The sequence below is a fragment of the Malania oleifera genome, chromosome 8, assembly GCF_029873635.1.
Source record: "Malania oleifera isolate guangnan ecotype guangnan chromosome 8, ASM2987363v1, whole genome shotgun sequence".
Lineage (NCBI taxonomy): Eukaryota > Viridiplantae > Streptophyta > Magnoliopsida > Santalales > Ximeniaceae > Malania > Malania oleifera.
The window spans coordinates 97678990-97697675 of record NC_080424.1 but is presented as its reverse complement, the minus strand read 5'-3'; the positions used below and the strand labels follow the sequence as shown (position 1 = coordinate 97697675).

The window sequence follows — 18686 nt, the reverse complement described above, 5'->3', positions numbered from 1 at the left end:
CAATCATCTTATGTAGAAAAAATCTTGAAACGATTTTATATGGATAAATCTTATCTATTAAGCTCCCCGATGGTTGTTCGTTCATTTGATGTGAAAAATGATCTTTTTTGTCCTCGAGAAGATGATGAAGAAATCTTTGGTCCTGAAGTACCCTATCTGAGTGCAATTAGAGCACTTTTGTATCTTGCAAATTGCACTAGACCAGATATAGCTTTGGCGGTAAATTTGCTGGCAAGGTTTAGTTCTACACCAACTTAGAGACATTGGAATGGAGTAAAACATGTTCTTCGTTATCTCCGCGGCACATCTGATATGAGTTTGTTTTACTAAAGGGAGTAAAGTCTGTGTTGAAAGGATATGCTGATGTTGGATATCTTTTTGATTCTCATAAAGGTCGATCACAAACAGGCTATATTTTTACATGTGGTGATACTGCTATCTCATGGCGATCTGTAAAGCAAACGATCACTACTGCCTCTTCAAACCATTAAGAAATATTGGCAGTTCACGAAGCAAGTCGTGAATGTGTATGGTTAAGAACTATAATCCAACACATTAAATGAATAAGTGGATTATCACTAGAGAATGACTAGCCAATAATATTGTATAAGGACAATGCAGCATGTATTACACAAATCAAAGGTGGGTACATAAAAGGTGATAGAACTAAACATATTTCATCAAAGTTCTTTTACGCTCATGAACTTCTGAAGAAAGGAGATGTTGACATTTGCAAAATTCATTCAAGTGACAACTCAGTAGATCTATTCACAAAAGCATTGCCAACTTCAATTTTCAAAAAGCACATACATAACATTGGAATACGACAACTTAAGGACATTTCTTAATTGATTGTATTTTTTAGGGGAAGTATGAATACTGTACTCTTTTTCCTTCGTTAAGGTTGTCCCACAGGGTTTTCCTTAGCGAAGGTTTTAACGAGGCATATTCATAGTGTATAGTCATCCAAGGGGAAGTGTTGTAAAACGTGTATATTATACATGTGGATGACTATCTTGAGAATAGGTTGTAACTTTTGGTATGCCCACATAATCGTTAATTATGTAATGACTGTTGGGATGCCAATATAATCTTTGCCTATATAAGGACATGTTTTACAACCAAAATTGAGAAAAAAGAAGATGATTAGCAACATCTAGTTCTTGAAGAACTAGACTGCTGAATTTCTATAGTTCCAAATTTCTTTACTTTAATTTTTCTATAATTCTCTCTTTATTTCATTTACAACATATTCAATATTATTTTAAAAACCAAGAAAATGTTGGAGGAATGGAAGAAAAACATGTTAATTACTTTATACAAGAGCAAAGGCAATATTCAGAATTGTAATAACTATCATGGAATTAAGATTATGAGTCATACAATGAAACTTTGGGAAAGGGTAATTGAACAAAGAATAAGATTAGACATGATTGCTTCAAAGAATCAATTTAGTTTTATGCATGGGAGATCGCCAATAGAAGCTATTTATCTTTTAAGAAGCATAATGGAAAAGTTTAGGGAAAAGAAGATGGATTTGCACATGGTTTGTATTGATGTTGAGAAAGCATATAGAGTACCTAGGGAAGTTCTTTGATGGGTATTGGAAAAGAAGGGTGTACGTAGTGTAGATATATTAAGGTCATTAAGGATATGTATGATAGAGCAATGATTAGCTTTAGGATTGTAGGATGGGAATCTAGAGATTTTTCAATCACAATAGGTGTACATCAAGGTTCTACTTTGAATTCTTATCTTTTTACTTTAATGATTAATGAACTCACTAGGAGTATTTAAAATGGGATCCCTTGTGTATGTTGTTAGCAGATAATATTGTCTTGATTGATGAAAGTAAGAGTGAATTGTAATCTAAGTTAGAAGTTTTTGGAGAACCGATTTAGAGTCTAAAGGTATTAGGATAGGTAGGAACAAAATAGAAATTAATAGTACTTATGGATTTCAATATCTTGGATCTATTATGCAAGTAGAAGGGGAAATTGAAGAGAATGTAATACATAGAAATAAAGTAGGTTGGGTAAAATGGAAGAATGCAGCAGGAGTGTTGTGTGATTGTAGAATATCCTTAGAATTAAAAAAAAAAAAAAAAAAAAGTTCTGTAAGACCAGCTATGCGTAATGTATTTCGGTTTGGTCTTCCCTTTTGCAGTTTTGGTTTCAGTTTTGGCCCAAAACCAAACCGAAAATACCAAAAACCGATTTAATAAATTAAATTATATAATTTTTTATGATACTAGTGTTAAAATCTATAAATAGTATAATTTTATATAACTGATGTTAAGGGCTAATTATACGTGATACTGATATAAAAAGCTATTGCACTTGTGTTTATAATTGTTTAATATTTTAATCACCAAATCCCCTTCCATTAGTAATAAAATATTACAACTTTTTTTTTTTTTTTTCAGGAAATAAGATAATCTTAGAAACATAGGAGGCCTAGTTGGCATTATATACACATGGTGAGGCTGCCCTACCTTTTAGATTGGCGATGTGCTATAACTACAAGCTTGTTTGCTTCTCTACACTCGACAGCAGAATGGCCATTTTGTTGCTGCTGCCCACCTTCCAAAAATAAAATCCCCCGTGTTGGGGGAATAAACCTGGAGTAACAATCACACACGAAGAAAAATACAAGCACACACAATGGAACACCGGATTTACGTGGTTCGGTCCAAACTGACCTACGTCCACGGGAGCACACACCACTGCACTATAATCTGGGAGAAATAATACACGGAGGAGCCACTGCTAAACTCTCACACTGTCTCTCTCTCTCTCACCACAACTCTCTGCTGTCTGGACACAGCACAGCACTCTCACACTGCTCTCTGCAACACACTTCACACACTCTCACAACTCTCTGCTGCACACAACACATTACTATCTATCATATAGCACAACTGCACATCTATATATATACAAAAGGGGAGCGGAGAGTTCAAAGAGGGTGGCTGCAGATTTCAACAAAATCTGCAGCGTAGGTGGCCGTCGGACTTCAGAGTCAAAGGTGGTGGCTGGGTTGGTGCGGCTGTCGGCGGCTAGGCTGGTGCGGCTGCCGATGGCTCCACACCTGCAATCCTAACAATCTCCCGCTTGGAGACGGAGGCAGCATCTCAACCAGTGTATATGCAAATATTGTGCTCATGTCTGTCTTTAATCATGAAGACCAACTGAAGTTGAGCATAACTTCAGTTTCTCTCTAGTCACCACCTTCCTGTCTGCTAGATTTTTGCGAACTAATCTGATGGCTGTCATCTTCACAACTGGTATAAAAATGCCGGTATAGTCAATCCCTTTCTTCTGCTTAAAGCCTTTGACTACCAACTGAGGCTTGTACCTTCTGGAGCCGTCATGCTCCTCTTCAATTCTGTACACCCACTTGTTGTGAAGGCCTTTGGGCAACTTCCACGTTCTGTTGGAGGTGAGGGACTTCATCTCGTCCTTCATTGCAAGCTCCCACTTGCTCGCATCTCCTGCCTGACATGCTTCATCACAACATTCAGGCTCTCCTCCATCTGTAGGAAGTAAGCAATCTATATACCTTTCGTCTGGTATATGAGGCCGAGTAGATCTCCTAAGCTCCGATGCTGGAGTAGGAGATGGTGGTGCGACGATCTGCTCCACTGGTTCCTCCACCTGAGGATTCTCGGCATTCTGCTGTTGTGTCCCGATACACTTCTTTGGGGCACGAGTGTTTATCTGGAAACTGACCCTCTTCTGTTTCCTGACTATGCAATCCTCACACATGTCAATTTGCACTGACTGTAGACCACTCAATTTTTCTTTTGAGTGCATCACCCTGGTTTCCTTTTTGCTCATGTGACTAAGTCGTTGGTGCCAAATGTTGCTGTTGTCATTTCCTGCAGCAACTGAAATAGACATGGAGGCATTGGAGGTTAGAAAGAATGTCCCGCTTTTCTTACCTCGCACAATCGTTAGTACACCCTTTGAGACTTTCCATTCATCGCCGATGAATTTCGTCATGAATTTCTCATCTGCCAGCTAACCAACTGAGATCAAATTCTTCCTTAGGTCTGGAATATGTCTGACATCCTTCAGCTTCCATACTGACCCGTTCATTTTGATCTTCACAACTCCCTTGCCGATTATGTCACAAGGTTGATCGTTGCCAAGGTACACTTTACCGAAATCACTTGGTGTGTACTCCTCTAGGCAATCTCTGCAGCATGTGGCATGATATGAGGCTCCGGAGTCTAAGACCCAAGACTCCTGCTTGCTCTCAAAAGAGCAGATTAACATCTCATCATTCTCGAAAGCAATATTTGCTTCTATCTTTGCCCTCATCTCTCTTTCTGCTAACTAGTGCACTGGTTCTTGTAATGACCAGTCTTTCTACAATTCCAGCACTCAGTAACTTTTCTGCTCTGAGAACCTGTGTCCTGAGTACCTCTGGAATCTCTGGATTTGGACCTCCTGGTCCTGAATCTGCCACGATTGTTAGATCGTCCATGCCCGCTTCCCTTTCCTCGGCTTTCCACATTCAAAGTTAAGCTTGAAGTGGAGTCATTGTTCGACTGCATTCTGATCTCCTCTGTCAAAATCATGCTGATAACCTCGTCGTATTTCAGCTTCGATTTTCCTGCAGAGCTACTGATCGCAGTTACAATACCTTTCCAACTCTCAGGCAGCTGATTGAGAATTAATAGGGCACGAATCTCACTGTTAAAGGTAATCCCGACCGAGGCGAGTTGATCCGACAACTCGTTGAAATCATTCAAATGCCTGCTGAAACTCTCACCTGCAGACATGCTCATTGTAAACAGTCTTTTCATGAGATGTACCTTGTTTGCGGCTGATGGCTGCTCATACATGTTCGATAACGCATCCATAAGGGACTTGGTGGTTGTCAAGTGTTTGATGTTGAAGGTAACAGACTTTGCCAACGTCATCCTCACAACTCCGAGGGCTTTTCGGTCAAGCAACTTCCACTCGCTCTCCTTCATGGATTCTGGCTTCTCCATCAGTGGTAAGTGCAACTCCTTACCAAACAAGAAATCCTCGATCTGCATTTTCCAGAAACCGAAGTTCGTGCCATCAAACATCTCGATGTAAGAGCTCTTCTGGTTCAACATCTCAATTCGCTAATCTAGAGATGGAATTAGCTCAATCGGATAGCACGGTTGGATCTGGAATGGTCGAAAACCTTAGAAATGGCTTAAGTCGCTCGAAAAACGGACCCGAAATGGCTTCGAAAAGCCAAGTCAAACTTTCGGTCAAACCTGGTCAAAATCGGTCAACCCTGCTAACGTGGCACGTGGGATCGTCTGCTGACGTGGTACATGGGACCCACTGCTGACGTGGCACTGTGGGACCCACTGCTGACGTGTCGTGGGTCCGGGGCTGACGTGGCGCGGGACCCGAGGCTGACGTGTCGCTGGCGTCGATGATGACGTGTCGCTGACTAGGCGCTTACTTGGTGCCATGTGGCGCTGACTGGCTGGCTGACACAGCGCTGGCGTGGCACGCTGACGTGGCGGAGTCTGGCTGACGGGGCGCTGACGTCAGCGTCTTCAACCTCCAAACGCTCGCCGGACTTTCTCCGGTGCGTGGGCACGCGTGAGGACCTCTCCCGACTTGTTGCCGGCGCGTGAGGGCGCGTGACAGGGCGGTAATTTCGCCGGTGGCGCATGTGAGCTCGTGCAACTTCCTCCGTTGAGCTCCGGTTACCTTCGTTGGCTTCATCTCGGCGAGGAGAGTTTGATGGTAGCCTCAAAATCAAAATTTGAGGTATTGGGCAGAGGCTCAAAATCCGGAATTTTTCTCGATCCGGTGATTTTACTCCAACCAAGCTCTGATACTATTTGTTGGGGATTAAAACTGGAGTAACAATCACACACGAAGAAAAATACAAGCACACCCATGGAACACCGGATTTACGTGGTTCGGTCCAAACTGACCTACGTCCACGGGAGCACACACCACTGCACTATAATCTGGGAGAAATAATACACGGAGGAGCCACTGCTAAACTCTCACACTGTCTCTCTCTCTCTCACCACAACTCTCTGCTGTCTGGACACAGCACAGCACTCCCACACTGCTCTCTGCAACACACTTCACACACTCTCACAACTCTCTGCTGCACACAACACATTACTATCTATCACATAGCACAACTGCACATCTATATATATACAAAGGGGGGGCGGAGAGTTCAAAGAGGGTGGCTGCAGATTTCAACAAAATCTGCAGCGTAGGTGGCCGCCGGTCTTCAGTGTCAAAGGTGGTGGCTGGGTTGGTGCGGCTGTCGGCGGCTGGGCTGGTGCGGCTGCCAACGGCTCCACACCTGCAATCCTAACACCCCGGTCCCACATCAATTATGCATGGGAAGGGAATATAAATATTAACTCCACCTCCTTCAGTTCTCCCAACACAGTTATTGTTTGAGCTTGAGTTGTAGGCCCATGCAAAGTCAGCGGTTCTTGCAGAATTCAAAATGCAGTTCAAAACCTTGAAAATGAAGCTAATCGAATTGAACTGAGAAACTGGTGGTTTGGTTTTTTCGTTAACTGACAGTTTACAGCTCAGTTTCGGTTCATGAAATCTAAAAACCAAAAATTTTCTGTTTGGTTGTCGGTTTTTCCACTAACCAAACCGAATATAACCAACTACACCCCTAGAACTGGTCGAAGACAATATAAGGGAGGGGTGGCTTAGATGGTTTGGACATTTAAAACGCAGGCCTAGTAGCATACCTGTGAAGAGGAGTGAGTTAGTTACTGTTTTTGGCATGAAATGGGGTAGGGATAGACCTAAAATAACAAGGAATGACTTAGTGAGGAAGGATTATATTGCTCTTACTCTAGTAGAGGAAAATGCTCTCAATTGGGTGAATTGGCGGAAAAGGATTCATGTAGTTGATCCCATCTAATGGGACTTAAGGCTTGTTGTTTGTTGTTGTTGTTGTAGACCATGTTTAGAAAAAGTAGGTTGTTTAGCATACAACATGCACATGAAGCCAATATATAAAGGTTCTAGTAAAATATTGAGCTCTTCTTGGAGAAATATTCATTTTGCCTTTTTTTTTTCTGTTTTTTTATTGGAGTGGGGTCTCTTAAATGATTTCAATTATTTTGGAGTTTGCCTATGGATTGGCAGGAAAATAGTTGAAGAAAATTAAATGCCCAGCATTTCTTAAGCAGAAATTCCATCCACAATTTAACATAATTTTCATGAGCACTAGTTAAAGTTGTGCATACATTGTAATTTTCATGAGCACTAGTTAAAGTTGTGCATACATTGGTTCTTATAAGTATCTTTCTAGTAAGATTCTCACTGTCAAGCTTGGACACATGGATTTGAGCACTTTCATGTAAAAATAATGAAGGTTAGGACTTTATTAACATAACCTTTCCATTCCCATGATTCTGCTTGGTGCAACTAGCACTGGATATGGAATTTATTTATATTTTTTAGTCATTGTTCTTTCATTGCAAATTTGTCTGCCTTTGAAATAGAATGAACACATCAACCTTGATAGCTTAATGTTGCCAAGCAACCCTAAGTTGGGTCTAAGTATATGGACCTTGCTAAAATAAATTTGTTGATTGCGCCTCATTTAGCATGAACAATAATTACATGATGATTGAGTAGGGTAGAGAAGTTGGGAAGACAAATCGTGCTGCTGGCTTTTCTGAGTGTGACGAATACATTCCCATGGTTGACAAGGTTGTGGATACACAAGTGGTCCCTCAAAAACCCTTTGCTCTTGGAGGTTAGCAAGTTTGACTTTTTTGTTGAATACATTCTTTATTAAATTATATACACTGCTGTTGTTCATGAAGTCCGAATTATGAATTTTAACCTATGTTTTAAATGTTAGGCAATATATATTAGTTTTATAGAAGGGGGGGGGGGGGGTTCCCTTTATGTTTTCCCTTTGATGCAAGGGAACATCAGCTTGTACATGGAATTTTTACGTGAAGTAATGAAGTTAATTTTGCATTTATAGCACATGATATCTTTGAAATTTTTGCATGAACTTGGATAATAACTATGTGCATGCAAGTAGGTTAATTGTTTTTACATTTCATGAATAACAATTAATTATATATTTAATCATCATTTTTAATCCTGATTGAATCATGTCTGCGAGTTCAATCCTACCATTTGATATTTAAGTTCCCCTTATTAGCCTGATTTAGAATCTGAATCTGACGATCTTTCCCTCAATTATTGTTACATCCATCCATCAGGCAAATAAAATTGAAAACATGAACCATGGGGTATCATGTACTATTGAGGACATGCAGTTGCAAGAGGGAAAAACCAGTTGCTGAACATGATTTACTTTGCAGTAGTTTCACATGTTTACAAACGCTCAAGGGCTTTTGAGATATTTTCCCCTTCAAATAGCCAGTCATTGGGTTTGTTTCAGTCTTGTAGGATTTTGGACTGGTATTATCGTATTTTTCTGTTTTAATATTCAAACCTTGAGTACCTTATGCTTCTGAATTGAAAGCAAGGATGAGGTACAATACTGAAAACCAATAGTGAGAAGCAAAGAGGTCTTTTGTGTGTGTGCGTGCGTGCATATGCACGCACTTGTGTTTTAGGCATTGTGGAGTATGTCTAGTTGAGCATGGCAAGTTACAGCTAAAATTTTTTATTTTTTATTTATTAATTATTTTTTTAACAAAAATCCCAAATATATTATAGCCCTCACTTATGGCGGAAGAAAAACGTGGTTACAAACAAGTCACAAGGAATTTACAATTAAACTAGAAAAACCATCCTAGGCAACAAGACCAAAACAAACCTAACAAAACACGACCCAAAATCCAACTAAAACAAACTAAACAAGACCATATGAATCAAAACAAAACAAACACAAACAAAAACAAAATACCTACAAACTGATGACAATTACCTGCAAAACAAAAACTTGAGGAAAACATAGGAGAACCAAATGATGGCTATTAAAAACAAAAGTTTGGAATACTTATCTAAAAGTTGATGCACATTACCAAGAAAAGAAATACGAAAACTTAAGTTCAAGTACAGAATCTTTCCTAGTGGCTGATTTGTCCTCTGAGGATCTGCCTGAGAAGAGCATCACCGATGCTGTGAATGATTAGATATTGGATGTGGGTGGCTAATGATACCTAGGTGATTTTGAGAATGTTTAGGGGAGATTTTGGGAAGACATAATAGTGCTGGATGGCTTTGTGATCTTACAGGCAGATATTTAATTCCTTATACAGCTGGTATTCCTATGATTTAAGCTCTATCAGTTGTGAATATTCTATTCAAATTGATTTGCATTCTTATTATGTTGAGGATTTAATGTATCAGTTGAAACAAGAAAGATGTCACTTCTAAGGGATCATTTGGAACCACTTATGCAGAAGTGTTTTTCAGAAAAAAACACTAAGTTTTAATAAATGTTGGTAATAAGTGCTGAATTAAAAAAGTTTTGAAAGTTATAAGTGGTGTTTGTTTGTTTTTAAAATAAGTGGTATCAAGATGTTTACTTTTATTATAGGGTACTGTATAAATTTTTTTAAACACATTTCTTAAATTACAAATATTAATATTTTTAATTAATTATTTCATTAATAATTATTTTTAAAATTAAAATTTAAATATTTTATATTAAAAATATATAGGAATATTATTTTTAATTAATAATAATCTTGTTATTAATGTATATTTACAATGTATTACTATCATATTAAATTATGATAAAAATAATATTATTAATTAAATTTAAAATTTTAATTTATTTAATGTCAATTTAAATTAATAAATAGTTTTTGTTCTATTCAGAATTGAATTATAATAACTAATATGTATATTTAAATATATTTTAAATAAAAATATTAATATATTTATAATTAAAATGTAAATATTTTTTATTAACTAAAATAATATAATATTATTTATTAATTAAAAATAATCTTGTTATCAATGTATATATATATATAACATATTGTTATCACATTAATTTATGTTAAAAATAGTATTAATAACTAAATTAAAAATTTTAGGTTATTTAACAATAACAACAACAACCACAACGAAATCAAACCTTAGTCCCACTAGGCGGGGTCGGTTATATGAATTATTTCCCGCCAATTTATTCGATCATGGACCATTTAGTTTTTAATATTAATTTAAATTTATGGATGGTTCTTTTTATTTATTCCAAAATTTACTTATATTTTATTAATAATTAATAGGTTATAATGCATAATAAAATAATATATGATTAATTTTTGATGAAAAATTTATTTAATAATACGTTAACCATTATTTTTAATTAACATTTAATTATTTTATTGATTAAAAATAATATAATATTAAATTTTGACTAACAATTATCTTGTTCTTAATTTATATTTATAACATATGTTTATCTTATTAATTTATGTTAAAATAATTTTATTAATTAAATTAGTATTTTTATTTTTTAATATTAATTGATATTAATAGATGGTTTTTATTTTTCATTCCAAAATTGAATTATGTCTTATTAATAACTAATATATTATAATACATTATAAAATAATATATGATTATCTTCTAATATATTTTTGAAATTATAAATAGCCACTTAATTTTCTTATATTTACAAAATTGACCCCGCCTATGAACATTGTCACTTATAAGTGGCCAAAAACTATCTTAGATTGCTTCTCAAAATTCACTTAAATAGTTCTTAAAAATGTGGCTGAAAAAACAATTTTTGCGATAAGTGTTTATTGTAATACAAGTCAAACGCCATTTTTTTTTTTTTTTTTTTTGTAAAAGTGCTTATTTTAAGTGATAAATGCTATAAGTACTTTTTTTTAATTGCTCTCAAACTGGGCCTAAGTATATCTGAACACTTCACCAGGGTCATATATATATAGACAAAGCTGTAGTTTTGACTATTTTGTAAAGGATTCTCAATCTGAGGTTGATGTTGATTGCATAGTGGAAGCATTTTGGGATCCTTTGTTAGGATTCCTAAATCAGTTGAGATTTTCTATTTAATGTTATAATTCCCAAATCAAGGGATTCTATTTAATGTTAGGATTCTATTTAATGTTGGGGGTTTTATTTAATGTGTTAGGATTCCCAATCAATTAGGATCGAGTCCATTAAGGACTGGATTGAGATATATTACATTCCTAGTAGGGTTCCCTGCTATATATGTATATATATCCCTATGGGGTTTTTTCATGGAAGCAATACACCATAATTCATAGCCTTTGACTAAGTTGGAGGCGGATCCCTTCAAAGTGACAACCCTATTTTCTCTTTCTATTTTCCTTTCTTTCCATTTCCCCAATTTCTTTACAGTAAAACCCTAGGGTCTTATCATCCTTCAAATTAGAAATCTGATAGATTAGGATTAATTTCAGGGAAATTCTGTGGAAAAGAGAGATCATCTCAGTGACGGGTCTGGAAGATGCCACTGGGTGAGTACTTAACCCACACTTCCAGATGTCAGAAAGCAAATGGAAGGGGAAAATTATGTACTGCCTCTTTATTGTCTAAACTACATAAACTGTAAGTATATGACTGTCTTGGGCATTTAACGTGTCTAGCAAAATTGCTACAGCTGGTTTGACTTCTACAATTATACTCAAAGACCTTATAAATACACTTCAGAGCTGGACTCATAAACTCAGGCTTAGGAAAATGGCACATTTGATTAGACCATAATAATGACTTCTAGATAGCAATGAATAATTAATGTAATAACAACTTACAATACTGACTCTGCATGATTAGTGCAGCAGCACTACCAGAGGAAAAAAAAATTAGATGCCCAGGGAGTACTGTGCCCCCTCCATTATAACCATGCCACACATGTTTATGCAGGGTCAAACTGCTTATACAGTCTAATTTTAGAGGAGGGGCACGGTACCCTGTGGCATGCAAGTCTTTCTCCTATCAGAGGGGCAACTCTAGGTTTAAGTTTTGTTCTTACGAAAACTAGAGGTTTAAAGCGGTTCCTTTTGATACTGTTATGAGGAGAATTTTATGCTATATTATGTATCCTTATTATGGAAAGATATTAACATATATTTTTAAATCCATTGCAGAAACCAATTCTCCACCAACTATGCCAGAACCTGCTGGAGTTCATGCTCGGGTTCGGGCTGTACTATGGGCCTTTTTTACATTGCTCCTTGCGTTCTTCCATTCAATATCATTTCAGCTGACTAAGAAGCCAAACTATATCCCTGATTTTGCACAAGGTGATGCCTACCTCGCACTTGAACCACTGCCTGATGAAGAGTTCCGCCCTCCATCTCCAGCTCCAAGATTTACGGGGGCAGACCTTGTTTCATCTGTACTGAAAAAGTTGGGGGAGCTTGAGGAGAAGGTGGACATGCTAAAGGAAAAACCGTCTAAAATGCCGTGCGAGAAAGAGGAGTTGTTAAATGCTGCTGTTTGTCGTGTGGATGCATTAGAAGCTGAGTTAATTGCAACAAAGAAGGTAACTTGTATATTCATTCTGTTTTGGCTTTATTTATTTGCAGCAACCTATCAAGGATAGTTGGCACTGCTTTGTTACCTTTGCATACTTGAAAAAAGCACCGCATACTAGATTTTGATAAGCTGGGTAGTGGATCAATACATCAATTATTGGGTTCCTAAATAATGTTTGATTATGGATCAGTAAACCAGTTTGATTTTACACACTCTTTTCTTCATAGTTCAGCACTTCGCTTCCATGAAAAATGCTTTCATTGAGTCCTACAATGTTTCATCTCCTGGTGCCACCATGTGCTCTGCAATCCTCTCTGGTCCACGCTTTACCTGCCATAGTTTCTTCACTCACTCCCATGGCTCGTAAGTCATAAGCTGTAACGACTAATTATGGTTGTTTCCTCTGGTGCTTAAGAGTTCCAGTGCAGAAATTGGTTTAGATGTGAAGTACCGAAACTGCACACACCATTGGGCTGATACTTGCCCATGTGGTATTTGCAGACTTCTCTAGCCATTAAGGCTGTTTTGGTCCTAGGATTGTGTGAGAGAAAAATGAAAGGAAAAGAGAAACATTTGGAATATCAACTTTAATTTTTCACTCTGTTTGAAATACTATTAAAAAATGCAAATTTATTCAAATATGATTAAAAATTAACAAAAATCAAAGGCAAATGACATGCATTTTGATATTTTTATTTTCTTTTTCATTTTTCACAGTAACTAAACAAGAAAAGGTGAATTACTTCATATTTTCTTTTTCATGTTTTAAGTTCTAAATGGAGTCCTTTAAAAAAAAAATTATAATTTTAGCACTGATGTCTCAGCTAAATTTAGGGAAGTTTGTGTTGTGAGACGCTGTGAAATTTTTTTTTATATGCTGTGGTGCAGGCTCTGCATGAAGCTTTAATTAGGCAAGAGGAACTTCTTGCATATATAGACAACCAAGAAGAATCCAAGTTCAAGGTAAGAAGAATCCAACTGATGTTATTTTTCCCTTCACCCTTTTCCATCCAAGGGAATGACCATTTATCTTTAACCGTGAGCTTGATGCAGGAAAGGAAGTTCTGCTGGTGAGACTGATTGCTGCTATGTGACGAAAGTATTTTTTGGCAGCCTGATGATTTTCTTCCACCGTTGATGAGGTTCCTGTTGAATTCTGCAGGTATGGAGCCGCAGACAGCCGCAACAACCAGCCACCATCTTTGACACTGGAGATGGATGGCCACCTGCTCTGCAGGCTTTGTTGAATTTGCTAGCCACCATATTTGATTTTTACTCCCTCTCATGTATATATATATATATGTGCTGTGAGTTGTGAGATGTGTGAATTGTGTGTGTATTGCAGAGTGCAGAGTGCAGAGAGCAGAGAGGTGTGATAGTGAGAGAGAGTTGAGCAGTGGCTCCTCCGTGTATTATTTTTCTCCCAGATTATAGTGCAGTGGTGTGCTCCCGTGGACGTAGGTCAGTTTGGACCGAACCACGTAAATCCGGTGTTCATTGTGTGTGTTTGAATTTTTTCTTTGTGCGTGATTATTACTCCAGGTCGGTTTATTCCCCAACAACTGGTATCAGAGCTTTGGTCGGAGTAAAAATAGCCAGATCAAGAAAAATTTCGGTTTTTTGAGCCCCTGTCCAGTACCTCAAAATTTAATTTTGAGGCTACCATCAAAGTCCTCTCGCCGAGACGAAGCCAACGGCAGTAACCGGAGCTCAAACAGAGCTCAGACGAAGCCGCACGCGCCCACACGCGCCGCCAACGTCCAAAGGACGTTCCCACGCGCCCTCACGCGCTCCCACGCGCCGGCGACAGGAAGGGAGTGGTCCTCACGCGCCCCCCACGCGCCGGCGAACGTCCGGCGACCAGAAGAAGCTTGAAGACGCTGACGTCAGCGCCGCGTCAGCCAGGCCCGCCACGTCAGCGCTGCTGCGTCAGCGCCACGTCAGCTCCAGTCAGCGCCACGTCAGCGCCAGTCATCTGCCACGTCAGCCGCCACGTCCACGCCACGTCAGCGGTGGGCCCCAGTGCCACATCAGCAGTGGACCCCACAGTGCCACGTCAGCAGTGGGCCCCACAGTGCCACGTCAGCAGTGGGTCCCACGTGCCACGTCAGCAGGGTTGACCAGGTTTGACCAGGTTTGACCAAAAGTTTGACCGGTTTTTTGAAGCCATTTCAGGTCCGTTTTTCGAGCGGCTTAAGCCATTCCTAGGGTTTTCGACCGTTCCGGATCCAACCGTGCTGTCCGATTGAGCTAATTCCATCTCTAGATCAGTGAATCGAGATGTCGAACCAGAAAAGCTCTCACATCGAGATGTTTGACGGCACGAACTTCGGTTTCTGGAAAATGCAGATCGAGGATTTCTTGTTTGGTAAGGAGTTACACTTACCACTGATGGAGAAGCCAGAATCCATGAAGGAGAGCGAGTGGGAGTTGCTTGACCGAAAAGCCCTCGGAGTTGTGAGGATGACGTTGGCAAAGTCTGTTGCCTTCAACATCAAGCACTTGACAACCACCAAGTCCCTTATGGATGCGCTATCGAACATGTATGAGCAGCCATCAGCCGCAAATAAGGTACATCTAATGAAGAGACTTTTTACCATGAGCATGTCTGCAGGTGAAAGCTTCAACAGACACTTGAATAATTTCAACGAGTTGTCGGATCAACTCGCCTCGGTCGGGATTACCTTTGACAGTGAGATCCGTGCTCTATTAATTCTCAGCCAGCTGCCTGAGAGTTGGAAAGGTATTGTAACTGCGATCAGTAGCTCTGCAGGAAAATCGAAACTGAAATACGACGAGGTTATCAGCATGATTTTGACAGAGGAGATCAGAATGCAATCGAACAATGCCTCCACTTCAAGTTCAGCTTTGAATGTGGAAAGCCGAGGAAAGGGAAGCGGGCATGGAAGATCTAACAATCGTGGCAGATCCAGGACTAGGAGGTCCAAATCCAGAGATTCCAGAGGTACTCAGGACACAGGTTCTCAAAGCAGAAAAGTTATTGAGTGCTGGAACTGTGGAAAGACTGGTCATTACAAGAACCAGTGCAGAAGTCAGAAGAAAGATACGAGGGCAAAGACAGAAGCAAATATTGCTTCCGAGAACGATGATTTGTTGATCTGCTCTTTGGAGAGCAAAAGGGAGTCTTGGGTGTTAGACTCTGGAGCTTCATTCCATGCCACTTGCAGCAGAGATTGCCTGGAGGAGTATACATCAGGTAATTTCGGTAAAGTATATCTGGGCAATGATCATCCTTGCGACATTGCCGGGAAGGGGACAGTAAAGATCAAAATGAACGGGTCAGTATGGAAGCTGAAGGATGTCAGACATATTCCAGACCTGAGGAAGAATTTGATCTCAGTCGGTCAATTGGCAGATGAAGGTTATAACACATCTTTCATTGGTGATGAATGGAAGATTTCGAAGGGTGCATTGACAATTGCTCGAGGTAAGAAAAGTGGCACTCTTTATGTAACTCCTGATACATGTATGTCTATTACAGTTGCTACAGGAAATGATGATAGCAACCTATGGCATCAACGACTTGGACACCTGAGTGAGAAGGGACTTAGGGTGATGCACTCAAAGGGTAAGTTGAGTGATTTACAGTCGGTGAAGATTGACACATGTGAGGACTGCATATTTGGGAAACAGAAAAGAGTTAGTTTCCAGGCAAATATCAGTACCCCGAAGAAGGAGAAACTTGAGCTAGTCCATTCAGATGTATGGGGACCAACAACCGTTTCGTCTACAGGAGGAAAGCATTACTTCGTCACGTTTATCGATGATCATTCACGGAAGGTATGGGTTTACTTCCTGAAGTATAAATCTGATGTTTTCAATGCTTTTAAAAATTGGAAAGCGATGGTAGAAAACGAAACTGGTTTGAAAGTCAAAAGGCTGAGAACTGATAACGGTGGAGAATATGTTGACACCGAGTTCAAGAATTTCTGCTATGAGCACGGCATCAGAATGGAAAGAACTGTGCCAGGTACGCCTCAACACAACGGCGTAGCCGAGCGGATGAACAGAACGTTGACAGAAAAAGCCAGAAGCATGCGTATGCAGTCAGGCTTGCCAAAGATGTTTTGGGCACATGCAGTCAACACAGCAGCTTATTTGATTAATAGAAGTCCTTCAGTACCATTGGACTATTGCCTACCAGAAGAAGTTTGGAGTAACAAAGAGGTAAGACTTTCACATTTGAAAGTTTTTGGTTGTGTTGCATATGTACATATCAATGATCATGTCAGGGATAAGCTGGATCCGAAATCCCGGAAATGCACTTTCATCGGTTATGGTGGAGATGAATTTGGATACCGCATTTGGGATGATGAAAACAAAAGGGTGATCAGAAGCAGAGATGTGATTTTTGATGAAAAGGTGATGTACAAAGATAGGCACACAGCTGAATCCACCGAACCAGTTCAGAGAGAACCAACCTGTGTAGATACGGATAATGTCCCAGAATGTATGGGAACACAACAGCAGAATGCCGAGAATCCTCAGGCAGAGGAACCAGTGGAGCAATTCGTCACACCACCGCCTCCTACTCCAGCTCCGGAGCTTAGGAGATCTACTCGGCCTCATATACCAAACAGAAGGTATATAGATTATTTACTTCTTACAGATGGAGGAGAGCCCGAATGCTATGATGAAGCATGTCAGGCAGGAGATGCGAGCAAGTGGGAGCTTGCAATGAAGGACGAGATGAAGTCCCTCACCTCCAACAGAACGTGGGAACTAGCTGAGTTGCCCAAAGGTAAGAAGGCCCTTCGCAACAAGTGGGTGTACAGAATCAAAGAGGAGCATGATGGCTCCAGAAGATACAAGGCTCGGTTAGTAGTTAAAGGCTTCGAGCAGAAGGAAGGAATTGACTACACCGACATTTTTGCACCAGTTGTGAAGTTGACAACCATCAGATCTGTTCTGAGTATTGTTGCCTCGGAGGGCTTACATCTTGAGCAGTTAGATGTGAAGACGGCATTTCTTCACGGTGATCTTGAAGAGGAAATCTACATGCATCAACCAGAAGGATTCTCAGAGAAAGGTAAAGAGAATTTGGTGTGCAGGTTAAAGAAGAGCTTGTACGGTCTCAAACAAGCTCCCAGACAATGGTACCGGAAATTTGACGGCTTTATGCACAGGAATGATTTTACAAAGTGTAACGCCGACCACTGCTGCTACTTCAAGAGGTATCAGTCTAGCTATATCATTCTGTTGTTATATGTGGATGACATGTTGATCGCAGGACCAGATATAGAAGAGATCAGGAAATTGAAGCAGCAATTGTCAATGGAATTTGACATGAAGGACTTAGGCTCAGCGAAGCAGATACTTGGGATGCGAATCTCCAGAGATAAGCGACAGGGAACATTGCAGCTATCTCAGTCGGAGTACATTGGCCGTGTTCTACAGAGGTTTAACATGAGCAACGCCAAAGCAGTAAATACACCTTTGGCAGGACACTTTCGCCTCTCCAAGGATCAGGTTCCCCAGACTGATGAAGAGAAGGACTTCATGGCTAAGGTACCTTACGCCTCAGCCATTGGAAGTCTCATGTACGCTATGGTTTGTACGAGACCGGACATTGGCCAAGCAGTGGGAGCAGTCAGTAGATTCATGTCTAATCCAGGGAAGACTCATTGGGAAGCAGTGAAATGGATCTTCAGGTACCTCAAAGGCACTATTGATAAATGCTTATGTTTCGGCAAAGGAGACTTGAAAGTCAAAGGATATGTAGATGCCGATTTTGCTGGTGAAATTGATCACCGCAGGAGCACCACCGGATACATATTCACTGTTGGCACAACAGCTGTTAGTTGGATGTCGCAGATACAAAAGATTGTTGCCCTATCCACTACAGAAGCTGAGTACGTAGCAGTGACAGAAGCTAGCAAAGAGATGATTTGGCTTCAGGGTTTGTTGACAGAGCTTGGGTTGAAGCAGGAGAGGAATGTTTTGTACAGCGACAGTCAGAGTGCGATACATCTGGCAAAGAACTCAGCATTTCATTCCAGAACCAAACATATCGGATTGCGTTATCACTTCATCAGATCTCTATTAGAGGATGGAGTACTGGCACTTGAAAAGATTCAAGGCAGCAGAAATCCAGCTGACATGTTGACAAAGGTGGTAACTACAGAGAAACTGAAGTTATGCTCAACTTCAGTTGGTCTTCATGATTGAAGACATACATGAGCACAACATTTGCATATA

At 39.6% G+C, this 18686-nt stretch overlaps 1 protein-coding gene across 2 annotated transcripts in view; it reads left to right on the top strand.

Moving 5' to 3' along the window:
• LOC131162677 (phosphatidylinositol/phosphatidylcholine transfer protein SFH8-like) overlaps nucleotides 1–18686 on the top strand; it is a 30802-nt gene that overhangs the window by 11463 nt on the left and 653 nt on the right. Inside the window, exons 10-14 of one of the 2 annotated variants that reach the window (XM_058119279.1) lie at nucleotides 7635–7755; nucleotides 12077–12474; nucleotides 13356–13430; nucleotides 13521–13537; nucleotides 13630–13953. In XM_058119279.1, coding sequence (XP_057975262.1) covers nucleotides 7635–7755; nucleotides 12077–12474; nucleotides 13356–13430; nucleotides 13521–13537; nucleotides 13630–13714 — 696 coding nt within the window. In that variant the 3' untranslated portion in view covers nucleotides 13715–13953. The other variant, XR_009138858.1, reaches the window with a different exon arrangement.